Source organism: Diaporthe citri (assembly GCF_014595645.1).
Source record: "Diaporthe citri strain NFHF-8-4 chromosome Unknown scaffold_1, whole genome shotgun sequence".
Lineage (NCBI taxonomy): Eukaryota > Fungi > Ascomycota > Sordariomycetes > Diaporthales > Diaporthaceae > Diaporthe > Diaporthe citri.
This window is the reverse complement of record NW_025064846.1, coordinates 398,788-418,509: the sequence shown is the minus strand read 5'-3', so window position 1 is coordinate 418,509 and position 19,722 is coordinate 398,788. Positions and strand designations below refer to the sequence as shown.

Genomic DNA, 19,722 nt, shown 5'->3' with positions numbered 1-19,722 from the left:
AAGGCACAAGACGAAATCTCGGCGAGGATGATTGCACAGAGAACGGGAGCATGCCCGCTAGCGAATGAGCTTTCATCAGAACAGGATCCTCAGTGAATGATCTCTGGAGGGATTCAGCCGGGCCTATGTCTGCAGCAGCGACAGGAAGTTCACCGGAGTACTGTGCTGCATCGACCGGCTTCGCCTGATGTAGTGCTTCTAGCAATAGAGCCTCCGGAGCAACGGACAGCCTGGAGCTGAACAGAGGCTTCTTTTCGAAAGACACCAATTCGTGCTGGCGAGTGATGGCTTTTTTGACTCTGGGCGAAATCTCGGTCCACGAGTCGAGTTCTACTCTAGGATCTCTTGCTCCCTGGGGTTGATCAGCCCCGGGACGATGCCCATCGGAAGCTCGCCGGCCCGGTTCAGCAGCTGTAGAACCTTGGAGCACGTCAGTTGCGACATCTGCCCCTCCCTCAGTGGATGCCGGCGCCTCGCTTGACAGCTGTTCATCACGCAACCTGTCTTTGGCTACACCGGCTGGCGTCCGAACTGTTTCTTGGCGGTCCCCTTGGGAGCTGTCTTCAAGTTGCAGAGCCCGACGTAGCGGAAGTTGATGATGCTCCTTGGCCACCTCGCTGGGCGCATCATCATGGCCCCAAAGCCTTCGCAGATAAATGTTTTTGCCCCGCTGGATCACACTATTATCGTCATCAGGCCGAAGCCCGCGGAAGTACCAATCCTCCACCTCGTTGTCCTCTTGAGGTACATCGCTGGGCTTTGGAGCATGTTGGCGAAGACGCCTCGTCTCAATTACAGCCATGTGTCGCTCGAGCACCTTGGACTCATGGGGGCGGGACGAAAGTCTTCGGAAGTGGTAGTCCTCTGCCTGCTCAGCCTCTTGAGGTACATCGCGGGGTTTAGGAGCCCGTTGGCGAATATGCCTGATGTTAATTCCAGCCGTGTGTCGCTCGACCGCCTTGGACTCATGAGGGCGGGGCCAAAGACTTTGGAAGTGAGAAACCTCTGCCTGCTTGGCCTTCTGGGGTTGATCATGTTGTTTTGGGGCATTGAGGCTTTGCCGCCTGGCGTTCATCTTGGCAACGTGTCGCTCGTACTCATAAGCGCGATCGCCGAAAGGGTTCTTCCCTTGCAGACTCAATCGAATGTGCTCCGTCGTGGGCTGGGTGCTCCGTCTCGCTTGGAAAAATGCCCAATCATCACCGCGTACCCCGATCTTGTGTACACGAAGTCTTGTCTTCGCGCCTTGCATGGCTTGGCCATCCTCTATTTTTGATTCCGCCGCGGGCTGCTCGTCATGTCCATTGTCGCTGCGTCGTGTGGCGGTCGCGGTGAAGAAGGAAGCTGCCGATGGCGCGCGGCGCAGTCGAGGTGCAGGTGCAGGTGCTGTGGTCCTCCATCGTGACAACGGAGACTGCGGCAATGGCAGTCGCCTCGCACGCAGCATCAATGCAACGAGCTGCTATATCCGACTCATTCGTGTCGTGGGGAGCGAAGTCGCTGACATTTGGGCCCTCGTGTCGGTCGGGTTTAGGCCTGTATGGAGCTTTGCAGGTGTGCGACGGTGGTGGGAAAGAGAAAGCTATCAAAGTTCGAGCCGCGAAAAGTTTCCAAGCTTGTCGGCGCACGGCAGGTACTCGATTTACGTGGGGTACGTACCTACCTAGGTAGGTAGACACAGGGGTGCATCGATCCAACTGCACAGGGTTTCCCCAAAAGCGCGCCAGCCACTCTGGGACCTCGGGAGCCAGTACGTTACGGGAAAGATCCACAGGTGCTGAGTTGACACTGTCTCAGTTCGTCCATGGGAATCCTACTGGGGGATTCCATAGCAAACAGGTAAGTGTCCTAGGTACCTAGGTATATAGGTAGGATATCTTATTTGTGTTCCTCCATAGCAGATTATCCCACCGGAGATTGTCCTGCAGATGGTTAATCTAGGGTATTTCATCCCACTAGAAATTATACCACTGGGGGTTATCCCATAGTATGGCATCCCATACCTAGGTACAGGTTATCCTATCTAGGTCCTGGTAATTGCCTACAGTGTCAGTAGGCTATCCCACTGGAGGGTATCCCGCTGGAAGGTATCCCACTGGAGGGTATCCCACTGGAGGGTATCCCACTGGAAGGTATCCCACTGGAAGGTATCCCACTGGAAGGTATCCCACTGGAAGATGTCCTACTGGAAGGTATCCCATGGCAGGCTGTCCCACTAGAGGCTGTCCTACTGGAGGCTATCCCACAGTACCTAGGTAGGGTATCCCATACCAGAGTATCCTACTGGAAGAGCTCCAGCTGTACCTAGGTAGGGCATCCCATTGTGAGTCATTTCGAGGTAGGCAGGTGGTTAGGAAGAGAGACATAGCCGGTACGAGATACGCGTATGGAGGTACTTAGCGCCAAGCCAAAATTTCCTAATCAGGACGAAACTTTTTTTACACCCATCTTGCGGCAATGCACCCATGCACCCAGACCTGTCGGCACTCGTCACTTTTGAGAGCATGAGAGCAACTGAAGAGCACCGCCTACCATGAAGTTCGTCGAGGTCAGAATAAGACCCGTGCCGTCGCCGTCGGACAAGAGTGGCGACAAAACACTGAAGGGCGCATCACGGATCTACGTCAACAAAGAGGTCCTCCTCGAGCTCACAGGAACGGCCTTAGAGAATGGGAAACGATGCTACGTCGAAAAAATCCTGGACGATGGGAAGGCGACTACACGAGAAGCTTCGCTATGGGCAGCAGCAGACCCGAAAGTGAGCCGTGGCATCGTCCAGATGAGCAAGCCATTTCAAGACGCCTGCGATTTCAAGCTCGGGGACCAGGTCAAGGTCATCTACACTGACGGCCAGGCAGTACCCGAGGCTGAAGAGGTTGTCCTGGAAGATGCCACTACCGCGCAGCCCGCCATCGAAAAAGAGGCTGTGATGTTCTGGGAGTGGACACTCAAGGGGAACATGATGGGCTTGGATGACGTGTTTCCCGGGTTGGTGGTCAAGCGCTTAGCTGGGGAGGGCATTTTCAGGAATTTCAAGGTTACGAGCGTCAATGGTTCGACGAGTGGCAATGCTCGATTCATTCCCGCTTCGACCAAGATCCGTATCAGCACCGGACAAGACCCACAGATCGCAGCACCGGCTGCAATACCAGCAATTCTCAAACTGGACATGATACCAGGCCTCGAGCCCCAGATCCAAGACCTCAACAGGAAGCTCCGCCGGTGGTGTCAGCCATTCCGATCTCCCGCATACCAAATGTCGTGCGGCTTGGTCTTTGATGGCGGCCATGGAACCGGCAAGACCATGCTCGTCAACAAGATCTGTGAAACGGGCTGGGGAACAGTCCACCGCATCCAGGCGAGTGAGAAGCTCGCCTCCATCGCCAAGATATTCGAGACAGCGAGAGAGAATCAGCCTAGTATTGTCGTGATGGACGACTTCGGACAACTCGTCAACAAGGATCGCAGCAACAGGAACGCTGTCATCCAAACTCTGGCAGAGTTCCTTGACAAACTGGCCTCGGAAACGGAAGCAAAAAACGAGCGTCCCAAAGTCCTGGTTCTCGCTACATGCTTAGACTACTCAGCCCAAATGCCACAGGAGCTCATGGCCATTGGACGCTTCCACAGGCACATCAACCTCCCCCTCCCAGACGAGGCCAGGAGGCGAGCGATCCTGTCGTCTTTCAATCTGCCTCTGTCTCCTGATAACGGGGATAGTGTTCTAGCCAGCATGAGTGAGAAGACACACGCCTACAACGGAAATGATTTGATGGCTCTATATCAAGAAGTCCTTGAATTACACGAGGATAGAGTAGACGATTTCCAGGACGACGGGTTGGACCATTCACCGGATGACTACTTTGTCTCGGAAAAAACTGCTGAACGGGCAATGAAAAATGTTCGTCCATCTACAATGCACGACATCGACCTCAAACCTCCACCAGTTCACTGGGACGACATCGGCGGCCAGGAGGAGGTCAAGCAGACGCTACAGCGAGCCCTGGCCCTGTCCAAGGCGTCCAAACAGGAGCTCCTCGCCTACATGGCCAATCCGCCCAAGGGCTTCCTCCTGTACGGCCCGCCGGGCTGTTCCAAGACCATGGCTGCACAGGCGCTCGCGACCGAGAGCGACCTCAACTTCTTCGCCGTCAAGGGCGCCGAGCTGCTCAACATGTACGTCGGCGAGTCGGAGCGCCACGTGCGGCAGCTGTTCCAGCGCGCGCGCGAGGCCGCGCCGAGCATCATCTTCCTGGACGAGATGGACTCGATCGGCGGGCAGAGGTCCGGCTTCGGGTCGACCAAGTCGGGCGGGGGCGGCGGAAGCAGCGGCCTGAACGTGCTCTCGACGCTGCTGAACGAGATGCAGGGCTTCGAGCTCCTCCAGGACGTCCTCGTGCTCGCGGCCACCAATCGGCCGCAGGCTATGGACCCGGCGCTGCTGCGGCCGGGGCGGTTCGACAGGCTCATCTTCGTGGGCCCGCCGGACGAGGCGGCGAGGGCGTCCATCTTCCGGAAGTGGCTGGCGGACAGGCGGTGCGCCGAGGAGATCGACGTCGGGGAGCTGGCGAGGGAGAGCGAGGGCTGCTCGGGCGCCGAGACAGTGGCTATCTGCGACGGGGCGGGGATGGCGGCCTATTGGAGGGACTCTGAGATGGACGTGCGGCCGGGCGTCACGATGGAGGACTTCAGAGAGCAGATCAGGACGAGGCCTCGGATGATTACGCCGGAGATGTTGGAGGCGTACGAGGTATGGAGGAACAAATTCCTCAAGGAGGCTCAATTCGCCTAGAAAGTCGCTCGCAAGGGGGTGGGTTATCCTACAGGAGTTAGGTAGAAGGTTATACCACATGAGCTTATCCCACAACTTAGTTGGTTATTCCGTGACAGGCTATCCCATAAGGAGTCATCCCGTTGTCCCAGGGGAGGTTGTCCCAGGGGAGGTTCCCCCAGAGGAGGTTATCCGGATGTCCCATAACGGCTATACCGCAGGGGCTTATCCCACAGGACGTTATCCCTTGGGGGTCATCCACTTACCATATGACGGGTTATGCAACCCGGTATTCAAGCACTTTGTGCCGTACAGGATGTGCTCCCAAGTCACACACGAGGTACAGATTGTCAGGTCACGGCTGTTCTTCTACGAAGACGCTCCTGACAGAATTTCACGCACCTCAAGATTCTGTAGTCAATTCTTGTTCCCATGTGTTAGCATTTGTTATGCCTGACAAAGCTTGTCTGGACTCGTCTCGGAGTACGCCTGACATGTGTGTCATGATATTCATAAGCTCATGCTCATTCGCCTTGATTGACGAACTGTTTCCATGAAAGACTACCTTCAAGAAACAACGGTATGCTATGAGCGTTCATGTGAATGAGTAATGGCTTCTAAACGAGATGCCTCAGTTCATCATCGTCCGTCCCCCACCCCTTCCACAAAGGTTTCTCACGCTGGACTCCTTCAAGATGGGTCCTTCAGACTGTCGGTGGCTAGAAGCTTGTCAGTCACCTGGCCTTTTCTTCCCATTGATTACTTGACTGTCACGGACCTTCAAGATGGAAGAGAACGTTGGACTGGTAGTTCTTGAACATCTGTGCAACAAGCTCGATGTTCATGTTCTGGATGTTTATCTCCTTTTGACGTATTAGCAAGGCCCAAATACCGAATTTGAAGATGAAACCTTACTTGGAGAGTCTTGTTCATAACCATCACTGCTTCATTCAATTTCTCCTATCAGGAGCGGTCAGCCGCTGCCCGCTTCATCCCCGGGGTGCGCAGACTGTAAATATGGGGGGCACTTACCACATTCGTGATGACTCGGGACAGCAGGAGGTTCTGCTGGTGCTCATGAGGGCTCTCCTAATATCACATCAGCGACTTGTTCTAGATTCTTTACAATTGCAGACATACCATGTTGGCGATCCGGCGGCGAAGGTGTAGATGCGGTCAATATTGACTTTCCATGAGGGTTGTTCAGGGTTGGGCGCGTCTGCAACCGCGCTGTGAGAAGTTGGGGTTCAATTGGCAAACAGTGTTGAATGAGAAGCAGCTCCAAACTACAGCACTGTGTGCTTTGGGAAGGTCATCCCTGCAAGGCTCACTGGCCGCGGCTGCGCTCAGCTCTGGGGAGCTTCTACTCACAAACGGCGATAACTTCAACCACTACAACTCGACTCTCTCGAAAATTCATCGCCGACCGAACCACTCAATAAACGTCTTCACCAATCACCCTATACTCCATTCGCCCTTGATAGAAATCAGAAAGCCATACACAAGATGAACAGCGCCGAAGCAAAAGAGGCCAAAGAGGCTGAGCAGGCGGCACACTACGCCCTGATCGAACAGCTCGACATCCACTCCATCCACAAGTCCTTCCGGAACCCTTCGTGGCGGCCCAATCAGCGGCGAAACAAGAACATCAAGACAATCCTGGGCGATGCCTCCAGAAGGGAAGCCTCCCTGGCCGTCACGCCGATGGACAACGGCTCAGGCGCCGCAACGCCCAACGACGCCGCCCGCGACGACGACAAGGACGACGGCCTCTCGACGAGCGGGACCTCAACACCAGCCAACGACGCGTCCTCGACGCCCGGCGGCGCGGGCGGCACCCCCTCCTCCTCCCAGCCCAACCTCGCGCAGGCGTCGCGCAGCCTGTCCAAGCTGGTGCTGGAGAAGAGCCTGCGGCCCGCGAGCGCGGGGATGACGGCGGGCGCTGGCGGGCGGGGGCGCGGGGGCCCCCAGCGCGACGTACACCAACATCGAGAGCGCGCCGAGCCTGGCGCCGCAGAAGCGGTACTGCGACGTCACGGGCCTGCCGGCGCCGTACCAGGACCCCAAGACGCGGCTGCGGTACCACGACAAGGAGGTCTTCGCCATGATACGGGGGCTACCGCAGGGGTACGCCGAGCAGTACCTGGAGGCCCGCGGCGCGCACACGGTCCTGAAGTGAGGGGGCTGGCTGTTTGAGATACCTTTGTCTTTGTGGGTGTGGGCGACTACGTTACATGAGCACGGGGCAGGATGAATTCAGGGTGTTGCTTTATGGCTACGAATATGGGATGGCGGCGACGGCGTTCGAGGAGCAGACAAGTCACGGCACGCGTGGTGCCAGACATGGCAAGCAGGCGTTTTTGGAAGGCCCGAGAAACGGCGGCATTGGTGCAGGACTCAATCCAAATGCAAGCACGCATGACAGCATCTACAAGAGGGTAAAAAAAAAGGAAGGGGATATGTACGACCGTCAAAGTCAAACCCCAACTACGCACCCGAAGTCTCTCGACGACGGGATGACAGCTGACGCTCCGGCTTAATCGCGATCGATTGCTGTTTGCCTTTTTCAAAAGAGAAAAGCCGACAGATCACCGAGAACTCGTGGGGAGAGACAGGACTCAGTTACCAAGCGAAAGAGCTTGGCCGTCGGGGCATTTTGGGTGTGCGGGAACAGAGAGAAGAGACACTGAAGAGATTTTGGGAGTGTCTGAACAATGTGACACGGCCCTTTACCTGCGTGGTTGGACAGAATAATCATTTTGGGAGGATGAGCATCTTACAACTCAGACTATTGCACCACCAGCATCGGTCTGCCGCAAGTCAGACAGCTGTGACTCGTTGACAGTGATAGAAGCATCGTGCAGAGAAGAGCTGTCTGCACTTTCTCGAACCAAAGGTTTTGTATGGTAGCTCTATAATGGCCCGTGCGTGCTTACGTCATGCTCTCAAGGTACAGGACCGTATAGTAACGAGTCTGGGCTTCGGGATAGATTACTCTGACCAACCACTCAAGCGGACACCGACACAGCCTTCTCCTTCTCTAGCAGCTCCAGGTACTGGGGGACCAGCGAGTCAAGAAAAGCCTCAACGCCCTTGAGCCTGAAACCGCCATATGTCTTTGTGAACTCGTCCATGGCGAAGTTGATGTTCGGCTTTGTGGGGTAGTCACCTTCCCCTGCCAAAATTCCCTGCTTCACCTCCTCGGGCCACTTTTTCGCAATGACCGGGAAGATGTCGTTCCATTCGAATCTGTGCGAATACACATACGTGACGACGTGTTTGCTGGGCCCTGAGCTCGGCGTCTTGACACCATCCAGGTCCAGGCTCCTGTGCACGGTCTCAACGAAGTCGTCAACGGTCAGCCCTCCGCACAGCGTCGCAGGGCCGGGCTTCCCGTCCGGCGACCGGCCCGCGCCCGTCACCAGACGCAGGAGCACCTGGTTGCTGGTCGCGTAGAGGTCCTTAGTGTTGTTCGCCAGCGGCACCTTCCCGAAGATGTAGCACGGCGCGAGATTGATCAGGTCGAAGCTGATACTGCCCTCCGCGACGGCCTTGTCCATCCACTCGAGCGACCGCTTCAGGGCGGCGGTCTTGGCCGCGCAGTAACCGACCAGGGGGCTGTAGAACGGTGGCCCGAAGTCGTCGTTGGGCTTCTCGCCGAGGAATATCTCCTCGGGCGGGACATACGTGCCCCCAACTATTTCGGGCGAGGCGAAGGCGCCGAGTGACGACGTCACCACTACCCTCTTCACCGTGCCGGCCTTCTGGGCGCTCTCCAGAGCTCGCAGGGTGCACTTGACTGCCGGGATGATGACGTCCTGCTCCATGTCTCCGTCCGTGAACGGCATGGGGGTGGCGCAGTGGATGACCAAGTCCGTGCCGGCCGTGGCTTCGTCCAGGCATCCCTCTGCTGTGAGGTCAGGCACGATGAAAAACTTGCATGCTGAGTCCTTGCCGAGCGAGGCGATGGCGGGAGCTTCTCGGATCAGCTTGGCCTTGTCCTCGCTGCGGACGGCTATGTTGACTGTGTAACCGGATTTCAGGATGTCGATGAGGATGGTGGAGCCGAGGAAGCCGGTCGCGCCGGTGAGGAGTACTTTGCCTGGAGCCATATTGAGTACAAGCTGGTGAGATTCTTGATGTAGGGAATTTAGGAAGATGAAGGCAGCGGGCAACGCGCAGAGAGCATCTGTTGACACATCCTCCGTGTTATACAATACCTGGCCGGCGCTTGCCAGCTGTCAAGCTCGGGCTTGTCCAAACCAGGGCTCTCTGTCCGCAGGACTGCAGAAGGTGCCGGCGACTAGTCATTGCAGGAAGATCCAAGAGGCACTATGGACCTAGCATCTTGTGGGATCCGCAGCATCACGATGCCCATCCAACCATCGACGTTATTATTGCGGAGGCAAAACTTAGGGTATGTTAGTGCTGAGTAAGGGGCATGGTTAGTAAGTGGATAGCCAGACTCGAAAGTTATAAACCATGTCCCAATCCGCGTAGGCGGAGTATGATCGTGGTTGTAAGGAAGAATGCAGTGCTGCCTAGAGTCTGTCTGTAGCTTATCTCGTAGGTAAACCCAGTGCTCTGTCTACCTGTCTGCTTCTGGCTACTGCGCAGGGGTAGTTCGAAATCCTGTTAGGAATCCCTATGGCCGTTCCTGTTTAGCTTCCGCACCCGGCAGACCGACATAGCGATCGCCGCTGTGCCACAGGGCCCTGGGGGAGCACAGGAGAAGCTTACCCTGCCTTGGCTTACCTCAGGTAGGCCGAGGTGGGTAGCTTTCTGAGATCTGACCGGCAAGTGCAGGCACCCCTGTCTCAGTCGCAACGAGACACTTTTCAACAATCCCGAACCGTTTTTGCGACAGCTGCTACACGGATGTGCTCGTTGAATTGGGCCAGACCAACCCCTTTGCCGACATCCTCTGGAATTCAACCACCCCGCATCCCCTCGAATCTATAGTGAAACGTCGTCAAGATGCCCTCAATGTGGCTGTCGGACGCCCAGAGTACGCTATACCATGCGATTTCCCCAACAGCTGCTGCCCCTCGACGCGTCGCATGCACACACGCACGCGACTCGGCCGGGGGGGAGAAGGAAAAGGACTATGAAAGGCTGACCTGGAGGTGTTCTCTGCGACAGAAATCGGAGTGGCCTTCTGCTCCGGCGGTACGGCTCTACTTTCCTCAGTGACGACGGATGGGTCGCGGTTCTGTCGCGGTGGCTGACTGGCGGGATAGGTGGCTTCTTCCTGATAGGAGGAGTGTTCCTCTTCTTTGACCGGGCCATGTGAGTTGTCGCAAACCTACTTGCTATCATTGGCGAGGCGACTCTTGGGCTGACATTTGGATTTGCCCAGGCTTGCGATGGGAAATGTATGCGAAACCCCCCTTGAACACCCCCGATCTTGCGGTGAACCGTTGCTTGCGAGATCCGTGCCTAACCTCACCCACTCCTCGACGACAGATCCTCTTCCTGATCGGACTCACTATAATAATCGGGCCGCAGAAGACGCTGCTGTTCTTCGCGAGGAAGCAAAAGGCAAAGGGCACGGCGGCCTTCTTCGCCGGGCTGGCCCTCATACTGCTGCGGTGGCCGCTGATCGGCTTCTGCGTCGAGCTGTACGGCATCATGGTGCTGTTTGCGACTTCTTCGGCACCATCGCCGCCTTTGCGAGGAGCGCGCCCGTCGTCGGGCCGTATATCGGCCTCGTGATAGACCGGCTCGGCATGGGTGGCAGGAGAAATGCGGAGCTGCCGGTCTGAACTCACCTCGGCGGCATGCTTGATGACTCTGTGTAATAATGGACGTGGACAAGACCACGGCCTGGCTAGGCTGTTTAGGATAATGGCAGAAGCAAGTTTTAAAAGTACTGTCTCATAGACATAGTTCGGCGTTCAAAATGGAGAAATACCCGTCTTGCATCTGGGACCGTCTCCGTAAGCTATTGCGTGCAAGGAACACGATCACGGCATCACAATTATTGCTGGCTGTCAAAAGGCGATATGTACGACGTTGCCTCGGATATGCAGAAAATCAACGACGAGTTTTCGCTGCTCAAAATTCGGCGTTCCCACATGGTCCGCGCTGTTCTATAGACTGAACGCACTGCCACGTGTCTAGGTGGGTGGCTCCCCCTTCTTCAATATCCACTTCGAGTCTCTCCATGGCATCCCTATCCCCCCGTGTTGCAACCCTTAGTAGCCCTGGCCAACGAGGTAGTCCTTCAGCGCCTCAACGGTCTGTGTGGTGTTTCCTGCCTGTTGGGTCTCGCCGTGGTGTGCGACCAGGATGGCCTGCTTCGACGTGGAGACGGCGATGCCGGTTCGTCCCTGGACGTCGACACTCAAGTCAGGACGCTGCTTCCTTTGTTCCCGCACCCGGAATTTCACATCAGGGGGGAAATTCTTACCTGTCGGGCGTAGACGTTGCCGTCGTCAATGCGGGTGACGACAAATCGCTCGCCGGCGACGTGGATGCCCTCGGCGTGTGCCTTGTCGACAGCGGCCGAGTCGCCCCTGGCGATGTCGGCGAGGTTCTTCATCTCCTCAGCGCTGATCTGTCCGTTTGCCACGCCATGTTAGCTAGCTGCACCGTCCTACATGCAATCTGCCGGGACCGGTTGTGAGGGGACTCGAGGTTGGGTGGTGGGCATAACATGGCCTCATTCCTGGAAATGGCGGGGTAATTCCGTACCGTGAAGCCGGAAGTGGTAGCCCAGGCACTGTCGCCGGCAGCGCTGATGATAGCGCCCTTGTCCACATGACCGGAACCGACGAGGCTGCAATAAAGATCAGTACACGGAGCTGACCACGGGCTTTTCTGCGTGCTTGTGGTGAGGTGCTGTCGTTACCTGGAGTCGACATAAGCTGTGACAGAGTTAGCTTCACCACCGCGGCGCCAAGGTGGGGGTTCAAAAGGGGGCCGAGGTGAGGAGGAATCGCTGTTACCATACCTTGCCACGACATCTTGTTGGAGTTTTGGGTTGTGTGATACCAGGTACGAAGGATTAGAACAGATTCTGTGCAAAGGAAGGGAACACGGTTTCAAAGGTTGGTGGCGGAAGCTGTCGTCTGGGTATGATGTGGTTGTTTTGGAGTTCCAAAGTGTCCCGCTGCCCGAATTGCTTGGTTTTTTGGCACCCATGCCACCTTAAGTAAGCGGGTCTCACCAATCCACTTCCAATCTCTGGTGAGTAACCGTGCTGGGTGATCAACACCTTACAACTGGCAGCCTTCCTGCCAGCGCTGCCATTCTACCACCATCTACCTACACGCCTCTGTTGGGAGGTCCGATCCCGTGACAGCTCTCGAACATGCTAGTCTATTTGGCCACCTGGACGAAATGATGCCGTCGAGAGCAACGAGATGGATCATGCATCCTGGGTGCGGCTCCCATTTGTCGGGTGCGCCGTCAGACCCGCCGCACCCTTTTGTGGCTGCTGTGCAGTGTGCAGTATGACGCCCTCGCGGATGAGGGCAGCCTCGACCGCAAGTCACCGGCACCGATAGCGTCAGACCGCTCTCGATGGGTCTCCTCATAGACGGCCGTGGATCAACCAGTCGAAGCGGTAAAGACAACGGGGCCACAGTGCTACCGTCACGTCATCTCCCACCGTGCACTGGTCTCTTCAATCAGCAAACCCGAAATTCCAATGCCTGGTTCACAGCGACTTGGCAGTGGAAATCAACACGCTTCAGGCCACTTCGGGTTGTTGCGATCTGGATCTGGAGGCGCGACTCATTTTAAATACCGGATTTTCGTCAATGTCTGTTACGAACTCCCCCATTTGAACAACTCGCACATATACCCCTTTGAATCATGTGCTATGCCAACCCTCAGTCTCTCCTGAGCAGCTCATCTTGCATTGTGACCCTCTGCGCTCAGGAGGTTCGACTCAGTTTCATCGGTAGACAAGGAATCGAAACATTGCGAACCAAGGTTATGCTCGACACTTTAACAATTGCAGCAACCACTTCCGGAGGAGGCCCTCTCCCGGAAAGGAGACAGACAAGCTCGTGAAAACGGAACGATACCCGGAATGGGCGCCCTCAGATCTTGGGGAGAGCCCCAGTTTTGTGATACAGGCATCTGGACGAACTGCTCGTCAGGATCTGGACGTCTGGGTTCGGGCATACTCAAAACTCAAAACCCAAATGCACAAGTCGGGCAGGCAGCCCGAACGTTGTCCTAGCCGATCCCCTCTGGGACAGATCCACGAGCCTTGAAACGTTGCTGGCATCTCATGTCGGGTGCAGATCACGCCGCGTAGAGGGATCTGCCAGAGGGAAACTCCTTGCTTCGAATTTCGCACATTTGCCTAGACCAGCGATCCGATGGTGTGGTAGATCACATGGAGGAATGGTCTCGACTTTGGGAGATGCACGAGATCATCGGTCCGAGCTTTAACGGCGTCTCCCGACACCTTGACGACAATCTCGACGACCTTTTTGGGACGATGCTGTTATATTCCATGAGTTGTCGTGCGCGTACGGCAAGCGGAGCGTCTGGATAAGAGTTCACGCCCGCTCCCCAGACCAGATGGCCCCTCAGCCCGCTGCAAAATTGCCCGCTGTCGATGCGGCGTTGCTTCAAAGCTTGGACGAGCGGGCAGCCGTTATCTCATTCTCTTGGCGTATACGATTTGTTGTGTATTGTTCTTGGTTTACCGAAATTCGCGTCGCTGCCCTGCCAGCCCAGCTGCGCGGCTCCTCCGAGAAGGTTTCCAACGTTTGTCACAAACCTTTCATCCGACTTTATTTCTTCTATCAGTGTTCTCGAAGTCACCTCTCCAGGGATAGGGGCTCCTGTCCAAGTCAGAAGTTTCAGCCACTGCCTCGCACGATTTGCATTGATGAGACATTATAAGCTATGCTATTTCCGGTAGGGTGAAACGACGCTCTTGGCAGACGATAGTCTTCAGGCTTTACCTGGTGATTCGACCTTGAGGGCCATCACCTGTGACCTATCACGCAGCTTGGGCCACAGGGCAGCCCCGGAAGAATTCTGAGACGATGATCTGGCTGTCACGGGCGAATAATCGCCTAAGCGTGGGCACGTCTGAGCGCCGCCGACCTGCTCCACGACCGACGACACTTGGAGCGGCCACTATACAACTCTTCCTTATAAGTCGAGGTGACAACGCTACTTGCAGCAGCTTCTGCAGTTGGTAGCCGAATGCAACGCTGCTAGCCTTGCAGCAGCGTTGGACGTCGGCTGCACTCCATCTTCATCAGCATCGAGGTGTTCACTCATTTCAAAGTGCAGGCTTATTATAGCAATTTCGCAGACTAGTCCTGGTACAAGTGGCATCCAATTTGCTGGCACGCATTCTCGCGACCAATTGCTTGGCCGGCAATACCAGCTCATAATTGCAAGCCTGAAGCCTCATTGAAGTCACATCCACTCACGTCGTCTCGACGGCCCCAGCCGGGCGGCACCTCCAAGAACTCAAGCTCAGCTTGGCTTTGCGACGAGCTGAGCAAGATGATGGCCGAAGCTGATTCCTCGCACCTTCATCGAGATGCCGATGGTGCGCGGCGAATGACTGAGCCATTATGCACTCCGACTTTGATTAGCTGTGGCAATGTGTGGACGTCATCGCAGGAGAGGTCGGCAGCACATCCCAGCGCCTCATTAAACACACTTGAACGCACTTAGTGCAGTCAGGCTGAGGCTCGCTCGGCGGGCCGTCAGCGCGGAGTAGCAGCCATCGTCTTGACTCGAACTTCCGAAACAGTAATCTTTCAACAAAGCAGCCAGCGGTGCGACCCTCGCCGTGCTGCCCTGCAAAAGACCTCATTACCACATTAGTCTGATGGCTTAGGGCATGGGTCGCATCCTCCGCCCGCCGGTCTGTTCCACCCAGGACCCTGGCCTCGTCCGGGGCACCCCGTACGCCTTGCAAGGACATACCCATGTCGATGATCTCTCTCGAAATAAACCATCCCTCCAATCTCAAACGCACCATAGAAGACTGGAGGCTTGGGGACACAAGCAGGTTCCTCGCAGGGAATCTATCTGCCCCGTGGCTGGCAACACATACATACAATCAACAACTCGGGATCTCCAGCATGTCTGAGTGAGTTGCTTTTTCCATGCTCTCACGAGCTTCTTCAGCACCGACATCTGCCTTTTGTCTCGTGGGAGTCTTGGCAGCCCGACGGCAGGTGCTTCGCTCGTGGACGCAGGCCTCGCTCGTCCTTATTCATGTTATCATTGCCTAGCGCATTTTATAGGGACCCCTACATGCAGGTCGCGTGTTGTCATTCATATTCTCGAAACCCGTCCCCACATTACACCGAAGCAGTCCTCCTCATCTGCGGTGACCGGGAATTTGGCCATCTTGATTGATTCCCGTATTGCGGAGTACATTGTACCAAGAATACGGGGATCGACAATCGTCCAAAGTGGTCCCAGCTCCGGAAAGCTCCAGTCTGGCGGGACTGCGCTGGGTCTTCAGATGGGGCATGGGAGGGACGAAGGAAGTGGGCTACAGATGCACGGCCGAGACGCAGCAAGTGTATCAGGCCCTCCCCTGCAGTCATTAAACTCGTTCCCTACCGGCAGATTTCCTCAAAATGCTGGCACATCCCCTAACAAACTTCATGCCGGGTACAACTTCCATTTCTTCGACCGCCCGTTGCCTCGAATACCGTCACCACCACAACACTCCGTGCCGCCGGCAACCATGGCCTCAGCACGACCCAGCACGTCTGGGAGTTTGACGGCCACGGGGCCGTCACGGGGTCGAATGGATAAAAGGATGTCAAAAGACGACATGTTTTTCAGAACGGCGCGACAAAAACAGGGTCTCGACAAAAGAATATCCAGGGACGACATGTACATCAGGGGCCGCATGGCAGAGATGTCTCAATACCACGTGCCTGTCCGGGGGTCGGCGCTGACCCCAGAGCACAGCCCGAATTTCCCAGTAATACACGAGGTGTCCATACCGATCAGGGTGCAGACTCCAGAGTCTATTACCTCGGGCGAAATTCCAATAGGGATGGCATTGGGAAGCCCTCCACCACGACCGGACCCCTCGCCCTCAAGGTGGCAGGCTCAGTTTCCACCGGCCTCCCCTCAACCTACCAGTTCTTCGGAACCCTCATCCGCCGGTGCGGCTCCCGTTGGATCTCTGCAAAGGAAAAAGACAGGGAGGCGGAAGTTGTTTGGACTATTTGGTGGTGGGAAGAAAAGGGAAGACGTGCAGGGCCTGTCGCAGACTGATGCCGGAAAATCGACAATAACGCTCGCTCGAACTGTTGAAGTGTCAACGTCGTCTGTGAACGTGGCTGCAAAGCCAACGCCCACGAGGAGCAATACACAGGCGGAGCGAAAAGTACCGAAGCACAAGCCGATCATGATCCGATCGAATACGATGCCTCAGAACGTTGACGAACCACCTACCCAGCCGAAAAGTGCTGGGCTACCCGGCCGCCAAGGGAATGCATATCGGCAGCCGCAAGGGAACCTTCCTCCCATGCCGTCATTCCTTGATGTGAATATCCCCGACACCAAGTTGGAGCGATATAGCGTCATGTTCAGCGATGTCCTCGGCCACCCTCAGCCCAAGCAGGAACATTCTGGATCTCTATTGTCGAGGCGACAAGCAACGCTGCAGAGGTTGAAGACGATCGACGACAAGGTCGAGGCAGAGGAGATGGAGAAGGAACGTGCAAGACAGCGAAGGGCTACCTCACCACAGCCAACCGCGACACCCCAGTTGAGGCTATTCCCAATGCCATCAGAAGGCCGTGTGACCCCTGCTATGGATACCCCTACAAGTCGGTCTCGGCCACTGAGGTCGAACACTTCACCAGGAAGACTACCGTCACCGACGCAGGCAACGTTCGACAAGAAGCCGACTTCAAGCGCAGCAACGACAAGCCATGGCCCTACATTAGTCGTACCTAACCCCTTCGACAACTCTCCGCCACAGCCGAGGAAGCAAGCAAAGCGAGAGCTTGAACCTATCTACCCCACAGACACAACTTTCCAGTTTGGTCCAGACAAATCGGGTCTCATACTTGACTCACCAACCGAGATAGATTCTCCCGGCGAGGAAATCGTCATCTCCCAGCCATTTAAGCCCACGCTCCACGAGCCACAGTGGCAGATGGTTTCGCCACAATCCGTCTCGGCATCCTCTACGGCCCCTTCAGTGTTATCATCCTCAACTAGCGGGCCGGGCCATCGCTCACCCTCCGCAGCATCCTCTGCCACGACACACACGCATGCCACCAAGCCATCCAGCGTCCTGGACGAGACAGAGGCCGCGCTACAGAGCGCGGTCGAGGTCAGCATCGCGCGGCAGATCAGCATCTCACGTCAGCAGCGGCAGCTCCTGCGGCCGCTGCAGACAAGGAGGGGCCCCGGCGGCGGCAGCGGGGAGCGCAGCGCGTCTGTCAGCCCGCTCGGGGTGAAGATTGTCAAGTCGCCGACGCCGAGCAGGCGGCTCGGGGAAGAAGAGGCGATCAAGGAAACCAAGAGCAGCACGCCGACACTAATCCACCCGAGGGAGGCCCCCGTCAACCCGGCGCACCTGGCTCAGAACAGGAAGAGCTCGTGGGCGGTGGTCGAGGAGGGGTGATGACGTTTGGTTTTCTCTCTTCTTTTTCACACATCAACCTTGCAGTTTAGGAACTTGACGACTTCTACATCGCATTTCGGACTGGTTTTCACCTTACTAGCGAAGGACTTCAGGAGGCGCACAGGCGGTGCTTGTTCATGGCATTGCTTCTGGGAAGCGAGATTGGCGTTTCAACTGTTTGAACACAGCGGATACGATATCTTCTATTTTACATTTTCTTCTTGGTTTTTCTTGATCTCTTCTTTTCATTTCCTATGTGAATCTTCCTTTCTGCCATTGCCTTCTCCGTCCTCCACGGGACCACATTGCAGGCGCGAGCGAGTGAGCGAGCGGGACCGTGCCTACAAAGGGCAAGCAAACCTCCCTCCTTTCGTCTGCACAAGACCTTTTCCAGCTTTAATAGCTCCCCTGTACATACCTTGACCAGGGACGGGCCTCGACGGTTTCTAGACCCCCTGCGTGTGTGCTTGTGACGCAACATTTCTTGTTCTTCCTTTCATCGATACCTCGGCTCTTGGGGAAGTTTTACGAAAGCCACTTTTGAAGGAGCACGCGGGGAGGGGCAGCGAACGGGCAGTCGGACGGGCGGATGGAAGTTTTACTTTTGGGACAAGGACAGGATAGGCAGGCTCGGTATCTAGCGACCACCACGGGACGGATGTGGTGAACTAGGATGGTTGTGGGGTAAAAGGTCGGACGCTTAGGGACTGGATACAGACTAGACATATCATATGTCGCCATGCCCGGTCTATAGGCACTTTCAAAAACCCGGAATTCGTTCAGGACGGACAAACGCCCAATGATCGCCCTCTCTTGTGACAATGACGATTTCTCCGCGGCGTCATACAAGTCTTTTCACATGCGTGCATTTTGTGTCTGTGTGATGGTGGGGGGTCTCTAAAACGTGACAGCTGCAAGCGTGAATCGCGAGGGTAGCATTGTCCAGCGGAGGTTTACGCAACGCCCTGTTACAAAGGGGTGTGATATGGGCAGTGCGTTTGCCATCATTGATTGATCGCTGTCATCCTTCACGACGTGTCACGCGCTCGGTGGCATATAAGGCTGTGATAGCGTCGTCGGCGGTGAGTTTCGCGTTGGGGCAGGCAAAATCGAACCTCTGGTGTTACTACCTACTACCTACCCCTGCCCTGTCGACTGCGACTGTTTCAGCATTGGCACGCAGAGCTCCTTGCCGCATGTGGCTTGATTCACCAACAACAGGAACGGCCACCTCGGCGGAACGTGGCGGGCAGGGAATTGTCGAACGTGTTAGTTCACTCCAATCCGCGTGCTCGTCTCGGTGAGGAAGATCATAGGAAAATTTGATTATATAGGTCCACGAATGGGCGACTCGGGCCAGGGATCTCAACGCCTACGTGTATTACTGCCGATGAATGCGCAGACGATTGCTCTCTCAAACTAAAGCAGCCTCCACTACCCAGGAACGACCCAACCCAATTGTCGAGGGATCAACGATAAAGACAGGAACTGCGATGCACAGCAGCAATTACATGACCAAGCTGTACGCAAAAAGGTTAGTGGCCGCTTCCAACAGGAGGGAATCGCCCGTGGTCTTTTGACAAGCGAGCTCGCTTCTCTCATGACTTACCAGCACGAATTCTGCTTCTTTGCTTGTTCTGGAGGAAGATGTCAGCACCAGCCCTGTGCCTTGAACGCGTCGTCAAGGAACTTACGGTAAAACATCTTCGACTGAGAACTCAGTCCATCACTCTTCTGGACCAGGTCGTCGATCTTCTCGCCTCGCTGCAGCACACTCTCGATCGTCTTGTGGAGCACGATTTTGGTCTCGTCCAGCTCCTTCTGGATCTTAAGGATGTTGTCGGCTTGGTGCGGGTCCTGGTACTTATCGATGTACTCCTTCAGTTGTGGCATCGCGAGCTTGGGCTGTCCCGTTACCCATGAGGACCGTGGGTTGGCCTCGAGGAACTCATCGACGATTTTGGAGAGCAGCTGGTGAGCCACGAGAGCTGGGTATGCGTGATCGGAAATGATGATTCCACAAACGCCCTCGGATCGACCGTAGGCGTGGAATGTGAAGTCTGTGGCTCTGTCAGTGTCCTGTCCTTCAAGTTCGTTCATGGCGCTCGCCGGTCTCCTTGAACCGCGGGATCTCGCCTCAGACGACACTAGCCGTCGGGTCCACCCATTTTCAGCGGCCTAGCGGTCGACGTCCAAGGGTGATCTGTCATGGATCGACGCTCCTCGTCATTTTGCAGAAGGCCGAAAGAGCCGCTCGGGCAACAGAAAACCTGAAGTCGGGCCCGTCTTATTGGCCCTGGTAAAAGCACGTGCTCCTCAGTTCTAGTCGGACTACTGTTTCCTCTTCTTTGCGTTC

General features: G+C 55.9%; 8 protein-coding genes across 8 annotated transcripts; 4 read left to right on the top strand and 4 right to left on the bottom strand.

The window, feature by feature from the left end:
- Nucleotides 1-2,533: 2,533 nt before the first annotated feature.
- INS49_000118 (uncharacterized protein) lies at nt 2,534-4,792 on the top strand (the record flags this gene model as incomplete). The annotated part of the gene is made up of 1 exon (XM_043160956.1): nt 2,534-4,792. The coding sequence occupies one exon, from the start codon at nt 2,534-2,536 to the stop codon at nt 4,790-4,792; it is 2,259 nt and encodes a 752-aa protein (XP_043029462.1).
- Nucleotides 4,793-5,461: 669 nt separating this feature from the next.
- Nucleotides 5,462-5,914, bottom strand: INS49_000117 (uncharacterized protein; the record flags this gene model as incomplete). The annotated part of the gene is made up of 5 exons (XM_043160955.1): nt 5,462-5,490; nt 5,550-5,634; nt 5,687-5,731; nt 5,804-5,857; nt 5,912-5,914. The coding sequence occupies 5 exons, from the start codon at nt 5,912-5,914 to the stop codon at nt 5,462-5,464; spliced, it is 216 nt and encodes a 71-aa protein (XP_043029461.1).
- A 363-nt stretch (nt 5,915-6,277) lies between these two features.
- Nucleotides 6,278-6,950, top strand: INS49_000116 (uncharacterized protein; the record flags this gene model as incomplete). Its single annotated transcript, XM_043160954.1, has 2 exons — nt 6,278-6,654; nt 6,743-6,950. The coding sequence occupies 2 exons, from the start codon at nt 6,278-6,280 to the stop codon at nt 6,948-6,950; spliced, it is 585 nt and encodes a 194-aa protein (XP_043029460.1).
- An 829-nt stretch (nt 6,951-7,779) lies between these two features.
- Nucleotides 7,780-8,883, bottom strand: INS49_000115 (uncharacterized protein; the record flags this gene model as incomplete). Its single annotated transcript, XM_043160953.1, has 1 exon — nt 7,780-8,883. One exon carries the CDS (start codon nt 8,881-8,883, stop codon nt 7,780-7,782), a length of 1,104 nt encoding a protein of 367 aa, XP_043029459.1.
- An 865-nt stretch (nt 8,884-9,748) lies between these two features.
- Nucleotides 9,749-10,486, top strand: INS49_000114 (uncharacterized protein; the record flags this gene model as incomplete). Its single annotated transcript, XM_043160952.1, has 5 exons — nt 9,749-9,779; nt 9,914-9,940; nt 10,012-10,060; nt 10,131-10,146; nt 10,238-10,486. The coding sequence occupies 5 exons, from the start codon at nt 9,749-9,751 to the stop codon at nt 10,484-10,486; spliced, it is 372 nt and encodes a 123-aa protein (XP_043029458.1).
- Nucleotides 10,487-10,968: 482 nt separating this feature from the next.
- Nucleotides 10,969-11,739, bottom strand: INS49_000113 (uncharacterized protein; the record flags this gene model as incomplete). Its single annotated transcript, XM_043160951.1, has 5 exons — nt 10,969-11,103; nt 11,184-11,330; nt 11,468-11,552; nt 11,625-11,640; nt 11,727-11,739. The coding sequence occupies 5 exons, from the start codon at nt 11,737-11,739 to the stop codon at nt 10,969-10,971; spliced, it is 396 nt and encodes a 131-aa protein (XP_043029457.1).
- Nucleotides 11,740-15,461: 3,722 nt separating this feature from the next.
- Nucleotides 15,462-17,366, top strand: INS49_000112 (uncharacterized protein; the record flags this gene model as incomplete). Its single annotated transcript, XM_043160950.1, has 1 exon — nt 15,462-17,366. One exon carries the CDS (start codon nt 15,462-15,464, stop codon nt 17,364-17,366), a length of 1,905 nt encoding a protein of 634 aa, XP_043029456.1.
- Nucleotides 17,367-18,873: 1,507 nt separating this feature from the next.
- Nucleotides 18,874-19,466, bottom strand: INS49_000111 (uncharacterized protein; the record flags this gene model as incomplete). Its single annotated transcript, XM_043160949.1, has 3 exons — nt 18,874-18,886; nt 18,976-19,003; nt 19,061-19,466. 3 exons carry the CDS (start codon nt 19,464-19,466, stop codon nt 18,874-18,876), a joined length of 447 nt encoding a protein of 148 aa, XP_043029455.1.
- Between the last annotated feature and the right edge of the window lie 256 nt (nt 19,467-19,722).